Source organism: Atractosteus spatula, chromosome 2, assembly GCF_055471065.1.
Source record: "Atractosteus spatula isolate fAtrSpa1 chromosome 2, fAtrSpa1.hap1, whole genome shotgun sequence".
In the NCBI taxonomy this organism is placed as follows: domain Eukaryota; kingdom Metazoa; phylum Chordata; class Actinopteri; order Semionotiformes; family Lepisosteidae; genus Atractosteus; species Atractosteus spatula.
In genome coordinates, this window is record NC_142707.1 from 32994775 (window position 1) to 33014947 (window position 20173).

At 37.9% G+C, this 20173-nt stretch overlaps 1 protein-coding gene across 9 annotated transcripts in view; it reads right to left on the reverse strand.

The window, feature by feature from the left end:
* Nucleotides 1-9292: 9292 nt before the first annotated feature.
* The window catches only part of LOC148839582 (DNA (cytosine-5)-methyltransferase 3A-like), a 285242-nt gene continuing 274361 nt past the window's right edge, over nucleotides 9293-20173 (reverse strand). For 6 of the 9 annotated variants that reach the window (XM_088908889.1, XM_088908882.1, XM_088908852.1 and 3 more), the window contains 2 exons: nucleotides 13673-13791; nucleotides 9293-12906 (listed from right to left, as the gene is read on the reverse strand). In XM_088908889.1, coding sequence (XP_088765015.1) covers nucleotides 12765-12906; nucleotides 13673-13791 — 261 coding nt within the window. In that variant the 3' untranslated portion in view covers nucleotides 9293-12764. The remainder of the gene's footprint in view (nucleotides 12907-13672; nucleotides 13792-20173) is intronic. The other 3 variants (XM_088908896.1, XM_088908872.1, XM_088908861.1) reach the window with 1 other exon arrangement.

The window sequence follows — 20173 nt, forward strand, 5'->3', positions numbered from 1 at the left end:
TTTCGCAGGTGTGTGAGGTAGCCAGCAAGATAGGTACAGCCAACACACCCAGGAGCACTGCAGATGAGCTCCTGAAAGAAACAGGGTGAATGTGGTGAAGGTCAGGGCCACTGAGACACACAGCAGAGGTGCCGAGAGTGGAAGACAGTCAGAAAGACGAGACCATGAGCTCTAAGAGAGCAGCTAGAGAAGTTGCTGGAGGCTAAAGAGGTGTTTTTTTTGTTTGTTTTTTGAACTTGGAAGAATGTTGGTTAAATAGAGCGCTGGTTTCACTGTGAACGCTTCAACCCCTCCCATGCTGTTAGTTCCTAGCAGCCTGTAACAGTCATGGTTATGATTTCCTTTGCTGGAGTGTAGACATATGAAGGATTTTCTGTAGGTGAGGACACTAGTATCCCTCTAGATGAAAAGTATTAATCTGCTGTCTTTTATATTATTCAACACGCAGCTAGGACTATATTTAGAAATGTACTGTAGTATTTTTAGATAGCTTTAGAACATCCATATGTGTCCTTTATAAACTCAGTCACTATACAAATTATAAATGAAGGCACTTCTTTAAGTAGTAAAAAATGGCTCATAAAAGTTAAAACAATGAAAAGGTACAACTTTATTTGGGATAATTTCATTCCATTTTTATTAACTGGCACATCTGTGGATCAGTCTGTTATCCCGTATTTCTGTTAGTAGTCAGTTCCTTCAATAGTTGCTATTTGTATGACTATATGCCTGTGCTGAGAATGGAGAGGTGTTATAAATAAAGAAAAAAACCAAAGAGAGCTCTGAAGTAAAGGCTTTCAAGAAATGCTGGACTGGAGTTAGACTGACATTAGTCTGACCATTGACTATTGTCTTCCCATCTTAATGTCACATGGCACAGTGAGTAAATACATAACAATATTTTATTACATGCTATACATCACAACGGACTAAAAGAAGATAGTTCTCAGCGAGTACAAAAAATACAGAACAAAAATGTATAGCTAGTCCTGTGGCAGGTCTGATTGCTTCTGTGTACAGTACGTATTTGCTTTTTTAATGACAAGGTGTCACCACTGTTATTAGATCTACACTCATGTAAACTCTAAAATTTTAACATTATTGACTGCTGGTATTCCTTAAAGTGCTGCCATTACCATAGTGTAAAGTTTGCCCATATTCTTCTTTCTGTTATGACTCCATCTTTACACTACCAGAGGGCGCCTCAAGCACTGGCTGCTGGCCTGACTGCGCAGCAGAGACACAGACCACACAGATGGCTATAACCAATCACAAACTGACCAGTGTACCTGGGACTCCATGCTCCCTCACTCAGCTACTGTATATATAAACTGAGCTCTCATTCATTCAATGCTTAGTCTTGTACTTGTATATCTCTAGTCAGAGCTCTGGACCTTATTTACCTGGTTTTCCCTGAACTTAGTTTCCTGTGTCTTATCTTACTCCTGTTCTGTTTCAGTCCTTGTTTCTTTTCTTGTTCTTGTTTTGTTATTATTTTCTCCTGGCTACTCCTAGTTTCCTTTCCCCTGCTATTTGTGTTTTATTTCTCTTTGGATTGTCTTCATGGTTCCTGAATTTGGCCTGTTCCTGGACTTTGAGGATTTATTATTTTAGTGTTTGTTTAGTATCTCTGTTTGTTGGTACCTGCACAGGGTTCATTCCCCTATTTGCTGTAACTGTCTCGGCAGCCTCTTACATGTTTGGTGATCTGTTTTGTCTCCACAAAAGAGAGAGAAGGACTTTTCATTTGCTAAAATGCCAAGCCTTTTCAAGAGCTAGAGTTGTACCTTTTCATGTTCATTTTTTTCCAATGCTGAATATAGTGTTATTCAGTTACTGTAACGAACGATGTGCATTACCCTGAATTCCCTCACTCACTTCATCAGTGTCAGGTGTGGGCCTTTAACAAAATATCAACTCGTACTTCTGTTGAAGAGGAGATCCCAATGTGGGACAGAAGTAGAAGCAAGAACAGATAAGAATGGAATTATGGATATTGAATTGAAAATGAAGAGGCTGGAGGAAGTAGCATAAAAAAAACAAAAGTGCTTTTCTTCATGATTTTTTTCACTTGCACCTCATAAAACATCTATGAAGCCCGTTTGCTCAATTTGTCAAAATAGAAATAAAGACAGAGTATTCATCAAAGCGGGGTACGCTACCCTAGAGTTTGACAACATGGGGTACTGCATATGTCAAATTATAATCAATTCCTTTTAAAACTGATATTTGTTAAAATTAATTTCTCAGTGATACCAGAACACAATTTTTAAAATACCACTAATATACAGAATAAATTACTTACACATCTAGTGGAGGCAGGGATCTGTGAAAAGCAAGCCTGGTGCTGTGACAGATTCACGTGCTGTGTAGGAACATAACAGATGCAGATGGGTTGAATGGTCTGTTCTCTGATGTCTGATGTACTTGAAATCTGGAGCTGTAGCTGTCATCTTTTGCTCGAGTATAATAGTCACAGGATAAGAGATAATTCATTTTAAATTTGAAAAAGCGTACTAAAACAGTAAAAAAGAGACCTCACAATTTAAGACCAATTATCTTACGTATGCCCGATTGTAAATAATTGTACTTACTGTTTCTATGGTAAGACTGATCATAGCAATCATATTTACCTGAATATACTGTACATGTTAATGATGCAATGGACTGGTACAGTATACTTTTGTTATACTTAGGTTTTGTTGTATTATTTTTGATGTTTCAATTCAATTATAATTTTAGTGGTTTGAATATTGATTAGGCTGGGTAATTTATGGTTGAAGATTAGCACGTTTTGTCACTACATAATTCAGTCTTCAGTCTTGTCATGTGTATGACACTCTTCAAAACTGATGTCACCTCCATATCTGTTCACAATAAACAGCCTTTTTTATGTAATGTAATGTAAAATCTAAAAGTCAAGTGTAAATATAGCGAGAGTGAATGAACTGCTCTTGTCAACTGACCAATTGCAGGAAGCCATTTGGTCAGGTGACTCTGAAAAAACAGGAAGAAGGAGCTTTTGGGGTTCATTGGTGGTTGTCTGCTATCTGAAGGACAGAGGGCATACCTTCTTTCATAGGAGGTCATAGGAGGGAAGAGGCCAGACCAAGGATCAAGGAACTGTCTCAGAGAGACTCTTTTGAGGAAAGTCTGGGAGAAACTTTGTTGTTTGGAAGCCGATAAGAAGGATAACTGCTTGGCCATGATACTGTAGAGAGGGATTTTGTAAAATAGTTCAGGTAGGAGCTCAAGAAAGAACTTAGAATTTTGTTTTGGGTGTGGTGTTTTGAGTTCCCTGCCCTATAAATAAATTGCACTAGGGTGTTTAAACGTAACAGCTGTGTTTGTGTGTTTGCTGGCCTGGACCCACATATTTTAAAGATTCCTGTTACGACACACCCATGGGTATGCCACAATATATACGTATTTTGTCCACTACTCACCAGTTCTCAGTGTGACATCTGTATCTGCACAATATCTTCTAGAGCCCTGAAATCAGGGCTGTAGTTTGAGACTGCTAGTTGGATACTTCATATCTGGCATCTGTCGGGCTGGTCTGATTCTTGGTCTAGATTATTTTCATTTGGGATGTGAGTGGATCCAAAGTAAGCCTTCACTTTAAAAGCAAGAGATAACAGAATCAGATAATTTAATTTTTGGAGGACTCATAAACATGATCTTTTGATATGACATCAGCTCAATGCCATTTTCTTTATAGTAGTTATATCAACTCCACCAAGTATCACCTCCACCACATTGTGAACCAAACGAACGTTAGAAATTTGGGAGTATTGATAAAGGAACCCACCTTTGTCTTGTTGAAGCTGATACCCTTGCTTCCTTCAAGAAGCTGCTGGATGAGATCCTGGGTTCAATGGGCTACTTATTACAACTAGCAGGCTAGATAAGCTGCTTGGCCTCCTCTCATTCAAAACTATTCTTATGTTCTTAATCTGACAGCAAATCTACAACAGCTCCAAATCAAGTACTACAGTAGATGGACAGCCTGATTTTTCCATGTTTCACTGTTTCCCCAGTTTCCCTGATGCTCTTTCCTTTGCAGAAACCCATCCATGTGCTGTTGCAGCACCTGGCCTTAGCTAGGAAACCTAACCTACAATACCCAATAGCAAGTCCTCATTTTCCATCTCAGCTCCACCGCTCTGCACTTCCATCAATCCATTTAGTAACTTATCCAATACAGGGTCACAGCACATCCTGGAATGCAATGGGTACAGAGTGGGATACACCTTGGACAGGACACCAGTCCATCGCAGGGCACACATGGACAAACAGACTTACACTTACACGAAGGCCAGTTTTTCCAGGAGCCAATTTACCTACCAGTATGTTTTTGGACTATTGGAGGAAACTGTAGCTCTGAAAGTACATAGGGAGAACATACAAACTCCATGCAGATAAGCCCCTCTGTATTTGAAGCCAGGGCGCAGTGCATTGAGGCAGCAATGCTAACCACTGCTCAAATGTGCCTTTCCACTCAGTACAAAGAGTTGATTTTTTTCGGTATTCTCTTTAGGCACTAGAGGTGCTGCAGCATGTTATGCTCTTTCACTGGGAGGACTACAGCCCCAGTTTCGATCTGAAGGCATCCAAAGCTTGATACAGTATGTCTCTTTACTTTCCCTGTAGTTCACAGTTCACCTTCTTCAGTTTTATGTTATACCCATAAGGAACCCAGAGTATATTATGTATGGTTAGACAGCTCTCTGCATTGCAGCTTAATGAGAGAAAAACAATGGCAGCTTCTCAATACTGTACACGCATTCTATATATTTCTCACTCTTCACAAAACACCTGAGCGTCAAGTAGCTCTTGTGTAGAAATGTCTTCGGTGTTTATTCCCACCCCATATTCCACCCCATAAAAGCACCAGGCCTACAGCTTGTCTGTAGCTAAAGTTCAAAGCAATATGGTCATGGAAAATGGATTGGTGTAATGTTAAATAGTTAGTGTAGTGGGGCTGGTAAGGAGAAGCCATTAAGTAGTGTCCTTTTTGCCTGATGGGAGGTTTCAGCAGCTTGAGTTTATGTGGGATTTGAGGCAGATTGAGTCATGAAAGGACTGTAATATCCATAGTCATACCACTAGTGGCCACCATAAATATGGCCTCAAAATGTACAGTATAAATGTCTCCCTTGAATGTATCCATCCTGGCAAGCAACAGGCACCAGTCAGGGCACCAGTCCATCGCAGGGCACACACACTCACACCAGGGCCAGTTTTACAAAACCCAATGAAGTGTGTCTCATGATGCCTTACTATAATCATAGAGTGAGAGGTTTTAAGAAGTGTACATTTTGGAATAGGTAACAGAAATAGGATAATTTAAAATGTACCCTTGATGCCTCCGGGACTTTCAGAAATAGCAGCATTTTGTGCTAAGGTCCCCTGAGCTACCAAAAGTGGGAATGTTTCATGGTATTTAGTGTGGCTGTGAATGATTCCTCACCTTTTCTTAGTGGCATACTATAGCAGAGAGATTTTATTTAACAAAACTTACTTATACAGTAAACTGAAATAGCATCTCATTTTTGGTGTTTTCCTGGAGAAGGTTGTGGCTAATATTTCTGGATCATGGTAATTTTGACTTTATTCCAACAGGTAAGAATGTTCATAGTGTGACACACTGGTAGAAAGTCATGGGTCGCATGGTGGGTTGTATGAACCACAAAACAGAAACCTAAAGTAACTAAAAAAAATACAGTGCCAGTTTCTTTAGGCAGCCTCATACAGTACCGAAATTGCATAATCCAGAATGGCTAGTATACTGTACATTGCTATTTTTTCTTGGATTTTTACATTGTCCAACTACTGTAAATCCATATTCCTGAAGGATGTCTTATTTAAGAGTAGGGTTCCCAATGTATTGCAGAATTATAGCTTTGAAGCTTTTTGTAAAAGATCAAAAGAACTGTGTTTAGATCATCTTTTCTAATCCTAGATGTCCTTCTAACATTTGGCTCTGTGCATATACTGCATACAGTAGATATGACTTGATTTGAAGGATCTGAGAATTAAAATCTCTTCCACACATTGTCATTTATCTCCTCAAATACAATAAATGGAACATTTGATATTCCTCCTGCTTTCATGGAGGCTGGAGACTTGAATTTGGGCTGCCCATCCTGTGTTTAACTTATAGTACAGTATGTCCACTGAACTTGTGGTTTTCTTCAGCATCTTCCTGTAGTCAAGGTCTATCGTATGTATAAAACACAGACATCAATTAAATATTCTTTATAATATATATTTTAATGAATACAAAGAATAATTCAAGAAATAACTTTGATTCATAATATTTGCAATTAATATGCATTTATATGTTGTAATGTTAGAAACAATCAATGCATGTTTCTCTTTTTTCAGTAATAATCTTCTTTTTGTTTTAATTGGAATGCGTAGCTATAGCAAACATTCAAATGAAGTAATCATATCACACTAGACAGGAGCTCCTCTGTGTTCTTTAACAGCTAGAAAAAAAAAAACTTTCACAAATGAATCCAAACCTGAGTGGCATCCTCAGTAGCAAGCAGCTACAACAGTAGCTCACTCAGTGATATTTTCTTTGGAACAAACTACGAATACAGGTTCACCTTAGTAGACTTTGGGAGCCAGGTGAATCTTTCTCACACAATTCCTCCCCCACTATTTTTGTTCTCCTGCTGCATAGATGTTAACAAATGTGCGCATGAATACACTTTTTAGAGCCAGCCTTTAGGAATGGTCATCACATGCTGGCAGCAGAATCACCAGCGCTAACATGCCTACAGCTTCAATATCAAAAACTACATTGACTGCGTGACTAACATTGACCGAAGGAGGCCACACTAGGACACTTCCAAAAATCTCATACAAAAGCTGTAGAAAGAGCAATGCAAAGGTCCCAGTGGAGAAGCCCCATGAGCAGTGTTCATATTGTCTGGGCCCTGAGCAAGCCCAGAGTGCACTGCACAACATGCATCAAGAAGGAGACAGTTTTCCAGTTCTTCACAGGTTGTGCTGAATCCACACTTTGTGCTGCCACTCTGAGGTGTGGGTCCACTTAAGACAGCTTGGTATGCTGATTACACTACCAGCTCAGCGAAGACTTGGTGCTCCCTATCTTACAGCAAGTAGATGCACTGTATCTTCTGTATAAGGAGACAATAACAAATCCTCATACAGTATATTGTAGATGGGCACCATGCTGGTTTTTGGTGGGCACTTATAGGCAGATTAGGCAATATAAAAAGATATATTTATGTATGCTAGTCAGTCAGAGGTTAAATTCACATGATGAGACAGAGGGAATAAATATAAAACAAACTAGAAATCAGTATACCAATATTAACGTCTCAAAGATTCTTTTTCTTCACAACCTTAAAGTCAAAGCGTAACCCTCATCATTAACTGGATTTAGGGCACCCCCTTGGAAGCCTTAACGTTAAAATAATGATTAGAATCCCAGTAAAATTAAGATTCTGTGGGAAGACAACAGCTCTGTTAAAATAAGCACATCACTTTTCTGTCCTTGAAGTGCTGGTAGGAATATAGGCCCTGGGCTCTAGTTCATGGAGGGATTCTGTGTTGTATCCACCTGGCTTCACTGCACTTTTGCCAGATTCTACAGCCTTAATGTTTCTCCTGGCTGCAGATCTTCACCTTGTAACTTTGGCCAAAGTCTGTGGCTCCAAGGGTCCAGTCTGGATTCTCAAACAGCTTAAGTGCATTTTGTCATGTTAGGTAATGACTGCTTTTGAAAATGAAGGGGAATGGTGTGTTACGCTCTGAACCTTGGCTCCCTGAATGAGAGAGGGTCACTCCCCACAATACAACCATCAGTCATTTAGATACAGGCAGCAGAGAGCCATGCAGCAGGGGGTCGAATGGGTGACTTTAATACACATACTCAAGTGCAGAGCACTTCACATGTGTTGATAAGCGCACTTCCCTCTTACCTGAAATTACGACTCCCACAAAACTGGCAAGTGCTAAGAAAATAATCTGTGGCTCTTTAACAACATTACAGGCTAAAACTGAATAGAAGATGTTTTCAGGGGTGCAAGGTGCAGCTCCTCTGTTGTATAAAGGATTACTCATCAAGCTGAGGTGACAGGAAACTACAGGTTAAACAGTTTGGCTGTTTGAGTTACTTTGCCAACCACAAGCAATGAGAAACAAAGATCGCCTCTCCAAAAAATTGACAGGAAATTCTAAAGAGTATCACTCTGAAATCTGAAAGTAGACAAACGAATAGGCTGCCGGTATTTAGTTAAGGTTAAGATGACTAAACCATAAAAAAAAGTTTACACAGTGAAGGGTAAAAGTCTGCACATCTTTAGTAAATCACTGGAGTGTCCAGATCGGTGACCCCTATAAAATAACACATTTGTTTTATTTTTATTTCCATTGTTGTTATTTGTGTCGATTGTGATTCATCTTTTTATTTGCCAGTCACATTCCATTTCATCTTTATTCATGGGTGTGCAGGCTTTTGTCCATGAAGGGAAGTGCTACACTTTCACTGCTGAAGCAGAACACATGCTGGCAGTATGATGCAGCAAACATGAGCAATGAACGTTTGCAAATAAAAAATGTTACGTTAGGTGTAGTATGTGCAACAAGCAAGCAAGATATATTATGTGAAAGAAGAAATGCTTTCTCTATTTAAATAGAAATTTTAAATTATGTTACATCCAGAACTACCCAAAACAGCCAATATAATTTAAAAGGTCATGGTTTAAATGAAATGCCCATCATTGCAATGTACTCAAGTTGATTGACTGGATAATTTCACACCTTGGGCAAATCAATACACAGTACTTACAAAACATTTGGTGGGTGAGTATACTGTATATAATGTGTTTTAAATGTAAACTCAAATACCTTACAGAAGACTGGGGGTTGGATTGTTTTAGGCTTTGTTTGAAAAGACTTTACAATGCAAGGTGTTCCAAACATTAGCAGGATGACTTTCAGTTATCCTCTTATTTCAGTCTTGAAATGAACCCCCAAAGCAATGGTTATTTCAAAGATTCATTGATCACATGGCCTCTAGCTCGATTTTCACTAGCAATTGTTGACAGTTCCTCCCTGAATTGGAAGAAAACTGAGCTCTGAAATACAAAGCTTCAAAAGTCAAATTGTAAATGTATACGTACAGTAACACTGGAACTGTGGTCAAATTACACATATTAAATGTTACAAACAATTTAAGTACTGTGGTATTAGGGACACAAAGTTAAGAGGTATTTATTAATAAAAAAGTGAAAAATGACAGGAGCTTTAATTTTTTTTTGCACAAAAACAGTACATTTATTCAAGTGTTCTCCAGCACAAGTACATAAGAAAGGAGCCTTTTCTTCTTTCTGGGCACTGAAAATAATGGGACGAAGGCGGACTGAGTCTGACTGCTACATTGGTTGTACGCACTGACCTTTAGAATAAGTATAATTCATATACAGCTATGTCACGAGAAATAGTTACACAGAAGTACAATAGAATCACTGAGAGAAATATAGAGCAATTGACCTGTAGTCTCAGACTTGTGAAATGCACGTTATTGTTGTCAATAAATATCGAAGCAACGGTAAAAATTACAGTCCAATGAAACAGAATCTAAAACAAACAATAAAAAAGAAACACTGACGATCCTGCTGCATGGAATGTAGGGTAAAGAAGCATTGCTGCCAGGGATCAAGCAAGTACATATGTAACAGTAAAAGTTATTACCAAAGGGGTTTTTTTTCTAATTTCCAATATGAATACATGATTTTCCCACAGATAAGCACCAACTACAATGTCTAGGCTAAAACACATGAATCTTTCCATTATTTTTTTACTTTTTATTTTTTTCAAGTACAAAGTTAAAATGCCTTTGTTAATATATTTGTATAAGAGTAAAATAATAGTGCTTTTTTTCATAACTACGAGAACTTAAAAACAGTCATTGTCAAGACAAGTTGATTTTTTTTCCTAACAATATATTTTTTTTTCTTTTAGCACCTTATGAAACACCTACAGTCCCTCTTTTAGGTCTTAAAAAAGAAAAAGAAACAAACAAACAAACTACCGCATGTAGGGCTGTGCGATAAAGCTGAGTTTCTCCTTCTTAAAGCTGTTGACAAGTTATTGTTAAGATCACTTGACAAATCATCACAAGCCACATTTTCAATCAGACATATAAACTATTCATAAATACAAAAGGCAGGCTGGAAATCTCTCACCTCCCATTCCCACTGCTTCATAGCTTATTTGAATACAAATTAATCAGTTCTTTTTTTTAATCTAAGCTTTACTAATTTCATTATATATATTAGCAAAGAATCATATTTGTACATCTCATAGGTAATTTAAAAAGACATAACAAACAAATAGCAACAGGCGAACTTGTCTATATACAAAATCTAGGCATTGTAATTATGGAGTTGGACCAAAGGAGAAAGGAGCAAACATGATCAATATCAAAAGCTGAAGTTATTCAAGTCCAGTGCAATGTTGATAACTGTATATTGAAATATCTGGAAATGGTGCCCTTTTTTCACATTTGTTTTAGGAGAGAAAAACAATCCTGTTTCATGAATGTAAAATTGACTGACACTTGAGCTAAGTGGGTTAAAAATTTCCTCATTTTCAGTATTTGTGACAAGGCAGCAGAATCTGGGGGAACACTGTGTCTGAGATGACTAAGGACAACACCCTGCTTCACCTTGAGATATTCAAGTGCTGCGTTTTAGTTCCTCTCTTTCAGCAATCATTAAAAGCAAGCAAAGTAAGTAGTTTTTCTATTTTTTTATTTCTTGTGCACCAGGGAGTTTAAAGGTCAGACATATAGGCAAGTATAGTGATGAGACCAGATTTTATAGCAGGAATCATAAGGAAATATGCAATTCCAGCATAGTTTTGAGGTTGGAGGGTGGTCAGAACGCAGTTACTGTATGTACCAGTAGCCAGACTCAAGCAGGATATTAATTTACACTAACCGATGCTCAGCTACAATATTTTAAGCAGTTCCTTTCTCCTATTTGTATCCCACATGCTGCACATATTTAATTTCATCTTGATATGCCAACTATAACATAGTGACAAATCCTATCCTAAAATAGAGAAAGATATGGAAAAAAAGGGGATCTGCTTTTCTTTACCCACTGAGTGTGCATGTGTATGACAAACGCCACACACATGCTCCCCCCCTCAACTAAATAGTATACATTGTTTTCCTTAAAATGATTGATCTCTTCCATTATACTTGATTAGAAAAATAATCACCCACACCCCCTTTTCTTTCACATCCATTGGCACAGCCCTAGCATGATCAAGTACTACAAGGGTAATACAGTTCACATCATAATGCAAAACAAAAAAAATACTCAAAAAGGAAGGGAGAGGGGGAGAGAAATAGAGAAAAAAAGGAAAACATACATACAAAACAGCTAAACAAAGTTGATAATACAGCAAAAAACTCCTATCAAAAGGCAGAACAGCAATGTGAAAGCCGCACCATTATTCTTGTAGTTTGCACCTGACTGAATATAGCTTGCAGGGGCAAGGGGTGATGGTCGTGCTCACTAGGCTGTAAAACCGCCACCCTTCAACCCCAACCCCCTACAGAGTTGTACAGTAAAATGACATCAGTCTGAGTAAAACTGCAAAAGTAGTTTACTACAGCCTGTGAGCTCAAGGTTTTGGATGACGAAAAACATCGCTAACCATTTGGCTGGCTTAAGTTCGTTTGTGCTGCCACAGGCGTTGGCCTGAGTAAACAAGGCCAAAGTATTGAAAAGCACCAGTAAATTCTGTATAAAAGCTGTGGTAGAAAAGCAGTAATGGCAGATTATTTGCATTTTCTTTTTCTTCCTTTCTTTCTCTTTCTTTTCTTTCCATCTTTGTGTTTTTTTTTTTACAGTGACTTCACTTGCAACTTATTGCGTTGTACGTCCCTTTCCGTGGACAAAGCCACGGGACATCACTGACAAAAAAACGAAAAAAAAAAGACAAAGAAAGCAAAAAAATAAACTCTTTTTTTATATGTCGTCACAACCCTGTCTGTCGAAGTTGTAAGGCCACATGGAAGCGGATGTTTTTAATCATCTTAGTCTTTTAAAAGCACCATAATATAGTCACCATTGTACAGTAGTACCTTTAAGTTATGTATATGAACTGTAAACGAGAGGTAAAAGTGAATTGTTGTTTTCTTTCCAAGGATTCCTTAAGACAGAACCATCAAAACAGTAAAAAATGTATGCTTGATTGGTTTCTATATCTGTAAGGCTCAGCAACTGGAAGTGAATAGCATACTGTTGTGGCCCCCTGGCTTGTGCTCCTATCCATCAGAACCAGGCTGTAATGATTACAGAATTAACACACACATATATATGCTCATACACACATGCAGGATATATATATGCATCTTAAGAATGATCATTATTTCAGCTGTTCGGTATTTCTCAATCCTTCTCTTCAAAACATTTTGTCTCAGTGCTGTAAAAAGAAAGCCTTGTCTCAAGTACAGCTTGCACACATAAATCAATTTAAAAAATTTGACCGGATAACATTGCTAAAAATTAAAATGACTTTAAAAAAATTAAATAGGATAAAAGAATGACGTTTAAAATACAAGAAATTATGTAAAACATCTACTTTAAATGTATTTTTTTTTCTTGTAAATAATCAGAGTAAAATTTCATTTTTTTTTCGTTTGTTTCCTGTTAAATATCAGTTCTTGTGTGTGTGTGTTTTTCTTTCTGCAAGTGTTTCGGGTTTTACAGACAGGCAAAGTACTCTTTTAGTGGTGCGAACAGGTGGCGAATGACCGGCACACTCCAAGACCTTCCCAAGAGTCTCTGCCTGGCCAGGCGGCTCATGTTGGAGACATCTGTGTAATGGACAGGGAAGCCAAACACCCTACGGGAGGGAGAGAAAGTAACGAAGAACAAAAAGACAAGGAATGAGCTTCCTGATTGAAACTCCCTTTGATGTTTAAGAACCCAACCTGAAAAAAATCATCTATGGCCTGTGCCTCTTCTCTTTTTGAGGTGTTCTGCCATTCAGCCTGTTTGCTGATTGACCTAGACTGGACGCTTAGCACCATTCTACAGAGAACATTTCTCTCTGTCACTTGTGGCAGAGCTCTGCAGTCTTAACAAGCTTTTTCCCATGTCCCTTCTTAAACATCTGCGTTTACAGCGTTTTCTCCTGGTTTCTCTTTGGTTCTCCATCACCAATGCATGATGTCTGGTCAATTCAAATTACACACATTCTCATTCCTATTTATTGACAGGATGTGCTCTTTTGTAAAATGACCATATTAGTCTTAATTGCTCATATGACTTCAGTGTTAGGGTAGACATAAAAATGTACAATTTAAAGACAATATGGAAGCTGTAAATCCAACTCCTTTAAAGAAAGTACTGTGCATAGACAGTAATAAAAATACATACAGCACAGGGTGATATTTCACCAGATGTTTTACTTGAATGATCATGTGATGGGAAGATTTACTATTGGACATGCTTCTCTTTTATGAAACCGCAAGCCTCACCTCCTTCACTACTGGATAGTTCAAAATAAAAAAAAACAGCAACAAAGTAACAAAAGCATCTTCTCACATGCAGCACATCAACTGCAGCTCTGCCAGAAACAAGGCAGAAGAGACTCTGAGATGTCTTACCTTTCCATCTCAGTGCACCACAGAATGTCCTCCTTTTCATTCATGTAGACAGGGAAGTGCTGGTCTTTGCCCTGCTTGATAGAATTAGACCGAGTGGTGATGGTTCTCACTTTGCTGAACTGAAAGAAAAACCAGTGCTTTAAAATGAACAAAAAGGTCTGGCTTTCACAATGGACTGAATGGGCAGTGCCTCCTCGGCAAGCCAAGGATGTGTGCACAAGAGATCTCTAACAGTGAAGGCAGAGCTCTACTGCTTTGCTGCATAAAAGCTTGTCAACATTGTGAAGGTCTTTAATTGGATTAATTGTTCCATGTTTTCCTTCCAGTCTTGCATTTACAGCAAGTCAGGTTGTTCTTTTGGCACTGTATTACTACAATGTTACCATGATACCGAGGAAGCAAACCAAGATCCAGCAGCAGTGTGGCATATCAGGTAGGACTCTAGACTTGTATCTACAGTATATACAGTAGGATTGTGGGTTCATATCACAGGTAGGTCCGTTTTGTTGTGCCCTGGTGCAAGGAATTGGAGCTCAGATTACTGAAACAAACCCAGCTTTATAAATTGTTACCAAAGATTGTTAATATGTCAGGCAATTTTGCAATATAAACTACAGTAACCCCACTTTGCAATATTTCTAATTTTTAAGTCATATTCATTTTCTGGAGTGTTAGTCAGACTGACTGGGGCCCTATCGCTGTACCTTATCTCACTAGGCTAGGTGAGCAGGCAGGCTTTTAGAAACATTTAGAAAATGACCAGATCATTCTAGGGAGGTCAGTGGATGGTAGAGTAGAAAGGTGAGTCCCACTACAGGAAAAAATAAGACTCTACAGGCTTACTCTCTTTCATCTACTGTACCTACGGATGAAGACATTGCACTGTGAGCAGACTTCAGCCTTAACAGGTCAGAAATCGTTCTGGTTATCTCAGAATTTAGGAAAGGAGCTGCTGTCTTAAAGATGTGGGAATATTTCCTTTTTGTGATCAAGATACTGTATCTACCAGGTAAAAGAAATAATTGACTTGTACAGTATTTTAATGCACTATTTGACAAAGGGTAAAAGAGTAGAGATCAGCAATCAAAATCAGTCCTTTGGTTGGTATCTGTTCAGACAGTTATTTTGTCCTGAGTAGGATCTCCTAGTTGATAAGAAGCAGTCCCTTTCTGGCCTAAATCGTGTCTAAATTACAGGGCACAATCTGTAATCTGTTTCCTGGTTCTGTGGAAGGCTGTGCCTAGGTACTCACTGTTACTGCAAATAACTGTACTTAACGGTAATAGACATTGTGTGCTGAGGTTTTTCTGTTAATACAGTTGGTGTAATTAAATATGTTCTCATCTTATATCTTGCTCAGCTCATCTTAGAAACAAAAAAACTGGTATTCTCTGATGATAGAGATTTGTAATTATAATCTTTTAAAATTTGTTTTCTTATCTTTTAAGGTCTTGGCTCATTTAAGCCCCAAGACAATACTGAGATGTTTTAACTATTTTGTAAGATTTTAGAAGGAAATCTGTACAGATGCAGCCATTCAAAATGCGCGGGCGATACTGCATTATTTTGCGGTACGCTGTACGCAGTCTACCGCAAGCTACCGGTAAATACCGCGAGTTACCGTAAATTCTCCTATAATACGACAAGCAAAATAATAGTATCCGGAATTTCCGCAAGGTAATGAATGACCTTGGACAAGCTGTAAGTGTAAACTCAAAGTATTGCCCTGGTCAACATTCTTTTTTTCATTGACCGTCTTTGTAAAAGTAACACCACAGCATTTCGCAATCACGCATTTGTTTCCAATCATGCAAAGTACAGTGATTCACCATGCCTTTCACATGCTCATAAAAGAGATTGATTTAGGAACATAAACATATTACCGTATGCAAACTGTACTGTATACAGTATGTATATGTATATTTAATGTCTTAACTGTGCCCGTTTAAGTATTGAATATTCATATCTAATTTTACCACTGAAGGGAAATCTTAGTAGCTGAGCATAAAAAGAATAGGAGCATACTGCAACGCGTGTGAAGGCCATAAACGATATTAATTTTGGAACATAAACATACAGTATATGGCTGGTCTCGGTACTTTAAAGAAAACATACACGAAACATGGTTTCATTATGACCAGAATCGGTCTTGAGATATTTTTAACTTGATTTACAGTATTTGAGAGGTATGTCTTAACACCGATACTACAGTGCTTAAGTACTGCTCACGTATATGTTTCTAGGTTTATATTATGCATTTCATACGGTCAAATTACTTTTGAGCAACTAATAAGAAGCGCGAAACGGTATGCGTTTTAGTTTCGTTTTGTGCTGGGACCCGTGGATTGATTAGAGATATCAAGTACATACAAGTCATTTTTTAAATGTTGTAGTTCGTCTTGAAAAAATGTTACGAGTACATCATCTATCAACAATTACACAGGTTCTGTTTCCATATTGCGGATTTTGGTTACGTAATATTATTTTCTAAATTTCACGTTGTGAATATATGATTTGGGCAAACAGAGCCGCAAAGAAGTACATTATGGGTTGTTGTTTTTTTTTTTGCAGTTTTATCTAGAACAAGCGATCCTTAAACCTTTGTCTGATTCTTGTGAAACTATCCACACGACAGTTACAGTACCTAAGAGTTGACTTCAGTGATGTCACTGATGGGATGTTTCTAAAAATCCATCCTTTGTAAAACGTCTTCTCTAGTTGTCCTGCATATGTATTCGCTAATGAAGCTGTGTGTTCTGAGCCTGGATCTCTACATTTCTGTATGAACCAGCTTAGAGGGCTAAAGACAGCTTGTGTTTAAATTGAGTGTAAGGCAATTTATGCTTCTAAAGTCATGGTCAGCATTTATTATTGTACTGTGCTGTAAACTTGTTCTGTGCCAAGTCACATTATTTTATAGCGTTTTTATAGCGTTATCAAATCCGGTGGCGCTGTGTGTTAGTTTCCTGACTCCCATGTCACATGGTCTGTGATTGAAACCTGTAATACCGGTTTAATTCGTCACAGCCAGCACTCCGGTTGTAAAGTAGAAGCAGGCGAGATTTCCAGCGAAAAACACCTCCCCCTTCTTCAGGTGTGAGGGTCTTCTGCTCAGAATGAAACGCTAAAATGTAATGTAGGCTCTGAATGGGTTCAATTATGATTTGGGCTTGATTAAGGTCGCTGCCTTTCATCTAAAACCCTACTTGAATCCTTCTAAACTAAAAATCAGTGTTAGTGAGTTCTAAATAAAGAGGTATCCAGGTAACAGTGAAACGGGCGGACAGTCTGGGGAGATCGCCCGTTTTCCATGTAAATAGTTCCCTGGTTCCGCACCCCTTGGTGTTTCTCTCGCTCTCTCTCGGGTCACCTGATCATTAGCTCGAAAGATTTGAGTGCTTTGTGTATATTCTAATGGTAGTGGGGGCAGGGTGTGTGGGAACAGGTTTGGTTGAAATTGCATTGGAGATCTATGTTCTTCACACCTGAAACATTTTCTCTGAAAGCATTTTCTTCGCAGTTTAACCGATCTTGTTACAGCATGTTACAGTTTACTATTATTAACCATATTAATTTTAAGTGCTTAATGTAAAATCTTGTAAAAATATGTTTTCATTGTTCAAATATACATTAAGTCTGACTATCATATAATAAGTTAAATACAAAACTAAAGAAAAAATAGGGTTAAATATAATTCAAAATATTTTGCTAACAATGTTAACTGTTTATGAATAATAAAATGTATTAACTAAGGAGTAGGATGGCACAGTTGTTAGTATGTTTTTTGTTTTGTTTCTTTTTCATAAATACAACAGTAGTACCTGATGTCTCAGTGGCTTTCAAAATTAAATTATGCATGCAAACCTGTGAACTAGAAAGATAACTAAGATATCCATCCATTTATAATGGTGGCAAAGTGGTTAGCATTGCTATCTTGCAGCACTGGGGTCCTAGGTTCAATTCCTGCCATCCTGTGTGTGTGGGGTTTACATGTTCTCTCTGGGTTACATGGTTTTTCTCCATATGTGTGATATGACTCCCTCTCGCACTCCAAAACATACTGGTAAGTTAATTGGTTTATGGGAAAACTGGCCCTGGTGTGTGTGTGTTTGTGTCTGTCTGTCCTGTGATGGACTGGCGCTATGTTCAGGGTGTATTCTGCCTTGTGTCCGTTGCTTACTGGGATAGGCTCCAAATCCTCTGTACTGGATAAAGAGATTAGAAATGGAAGTAAAGGCACTGTGTGGATGGAACTATACACAGTGTTAGAAACCCACTATGAAATGGCAGCATCTCACTGAGAATAAAATATTTTATAGTGCTGGCTTAAGGAAACAGCCTTTCCACCTCTCTTGCACATCAGTATCCATACCTAGTTATTTAAACAAATTGCCTCTAATTATAAACATCTTAATATGCTGGCTCTGTGGATCCGCATCAGCTATGTTTGCCCATTCCTTCAATTCATGTGCATCCAACACACAGTTCAATGCCAGCAACTACACATAATCTAAAATACAATCCTTATTTCAGTATCTATGTAAACATATAGTCTGTTAACTTCATCATCTTCATCAAAAGTATGCCTAACCCCATTAGGAAGTGTTCTTGTTATAAGTGTATTCCTCAGCTTTCCCCAAATTATCTTCTTCTTGCCAACATCTCTAGTCTTTTATCCTGCAATAACTCAGCCAACACTTAAATCTCCAAAAGCTGCTTGTGTTAATTTCTTTAAATCACAAATATCATGTGTAAATACTGGCCATGTAATACTCTGCATTGTGGAATAATAGTTTATTTTAAAGGGAACTAGAGAAACTAAGAACTAGAGAAATCAAGAAAGGCTTTTTTTCTAGAATTAATAAATGCACATCCTGTTCACTGGGGAAATTAAATCCACACTGAGCAATCTTCAATATGTTCAGAATATGACAGCAAGAATCCTATCAGGGATGCATTACACCTGTTTTCAAGTCCTTGCACTGGTTACCTATCAGATTTCGAGTCAACTTCAAAATCCTTATCCTCCTTATATACTGTCCTACAACTGTTATTATTGATCTCCGAATTATTGTACTTGACATGACTTCATTCAGCCTTTCCTGAACGTCTATGACAGGCAGAGAGAGTGCTGTTTCTGGTGCGATCTTTTGCAGCTGACATTTCACTGTTTTAAACGAACAAGAAATTAGATTGCTCATAAATCACTTATTCTATATAAACACAGCGTAATTGCCCTCCGAAAATCTTCTTTTTCTTGTTCGTTTTAGAGACCTTGATCGAAACTGATTTTAGATGCCAGAAAGGATTTATGTTCTCTGTATTTCCTACATTGCTTTGTCGAGATTTTAACCTTATATCTAACTTTATATCTAGGCTCAGATTTCAACTATAAATCGTACAGTAATTAATAGCAGTAAATACTGATGTTTATACATAAAAAAGTCATGCCTTGGAGTATAGACCCCCAAAGGAATGCCATAGACTCAAACTGCAAAATAAACACATACAGAAAGAAAGTATTTGTATTGTAATTGCAAATCCTGGTACTGTATGAGTGATTGGTATGACTTTCCTCATTACAAATCTCTTATTAGAATTTAAATTTCTCTGTAACTCCAGGTCAGAACAGAGAAAATGTAACTGCCTTAAGGAGTTTACGATTATGAAAAATAGAAGGATAAGCATGATACGTATGTCTTTCTTCTGTCATTTTCTAAGTCATGTTACTGAGCACCAAATCTTATTGAGAATATGAATCCATTTAAGGTTTATACCATTAAAGTAACGGTTTATTCCATGCTGAAAATGTTTGTACCAGACTTTTTTGAGGCCTGTTTAATTGTGTCTGAAGTCTGATGTTGTAAATTTTATTGTTAAAAGGATCCATGAAAATGTCACTACTAAAGTTAGCTGGTACTGTTGGTACTGTAAGTGGCAAGTAGAGCTCATATTTTAGATTTTGTGTAGTTGCTAGCGTTGAACTGTGTGTTGGATGCACATGAATTGAAGGAATGGGCAAACATAGCTGATGCGGATCCACAGAGCCAGCATATTAAGATGTTTATAATTAGAGGCAATTTGTTTAAATAACTAGGTATGGATACTGATGTGCAAGAGAGGTGGAAAGGCTGTTTCCTTAAGCCAGCACTATAAAATGTTTTATTCTCAGTGAGATGCTGCCATTTCATAGTGGGTTTCTAACACTGTGTATAGTTCCATCCACACAGTGCCTTTACTTCCATCCATTTCTAATCTCTTTATCCAGTACAGAGGATTTGGAGCCTATCCCAGTAAGCGACGGACACAAGGCAGAATACACCCTGGACATAGCGCCAGTCCATCACAGGACAGACAGACACAAACACACACACACCAGGGCCAGTTTAAATCTAACCTCAGAACCTTTCTTTTCAGAAGACTTAGTGTCTGTATCTGCTTCATTTTCTAATTTTGGTAGCACCTCTAACTGCTTGTCTTTCTTATATGCATTTACTTTGT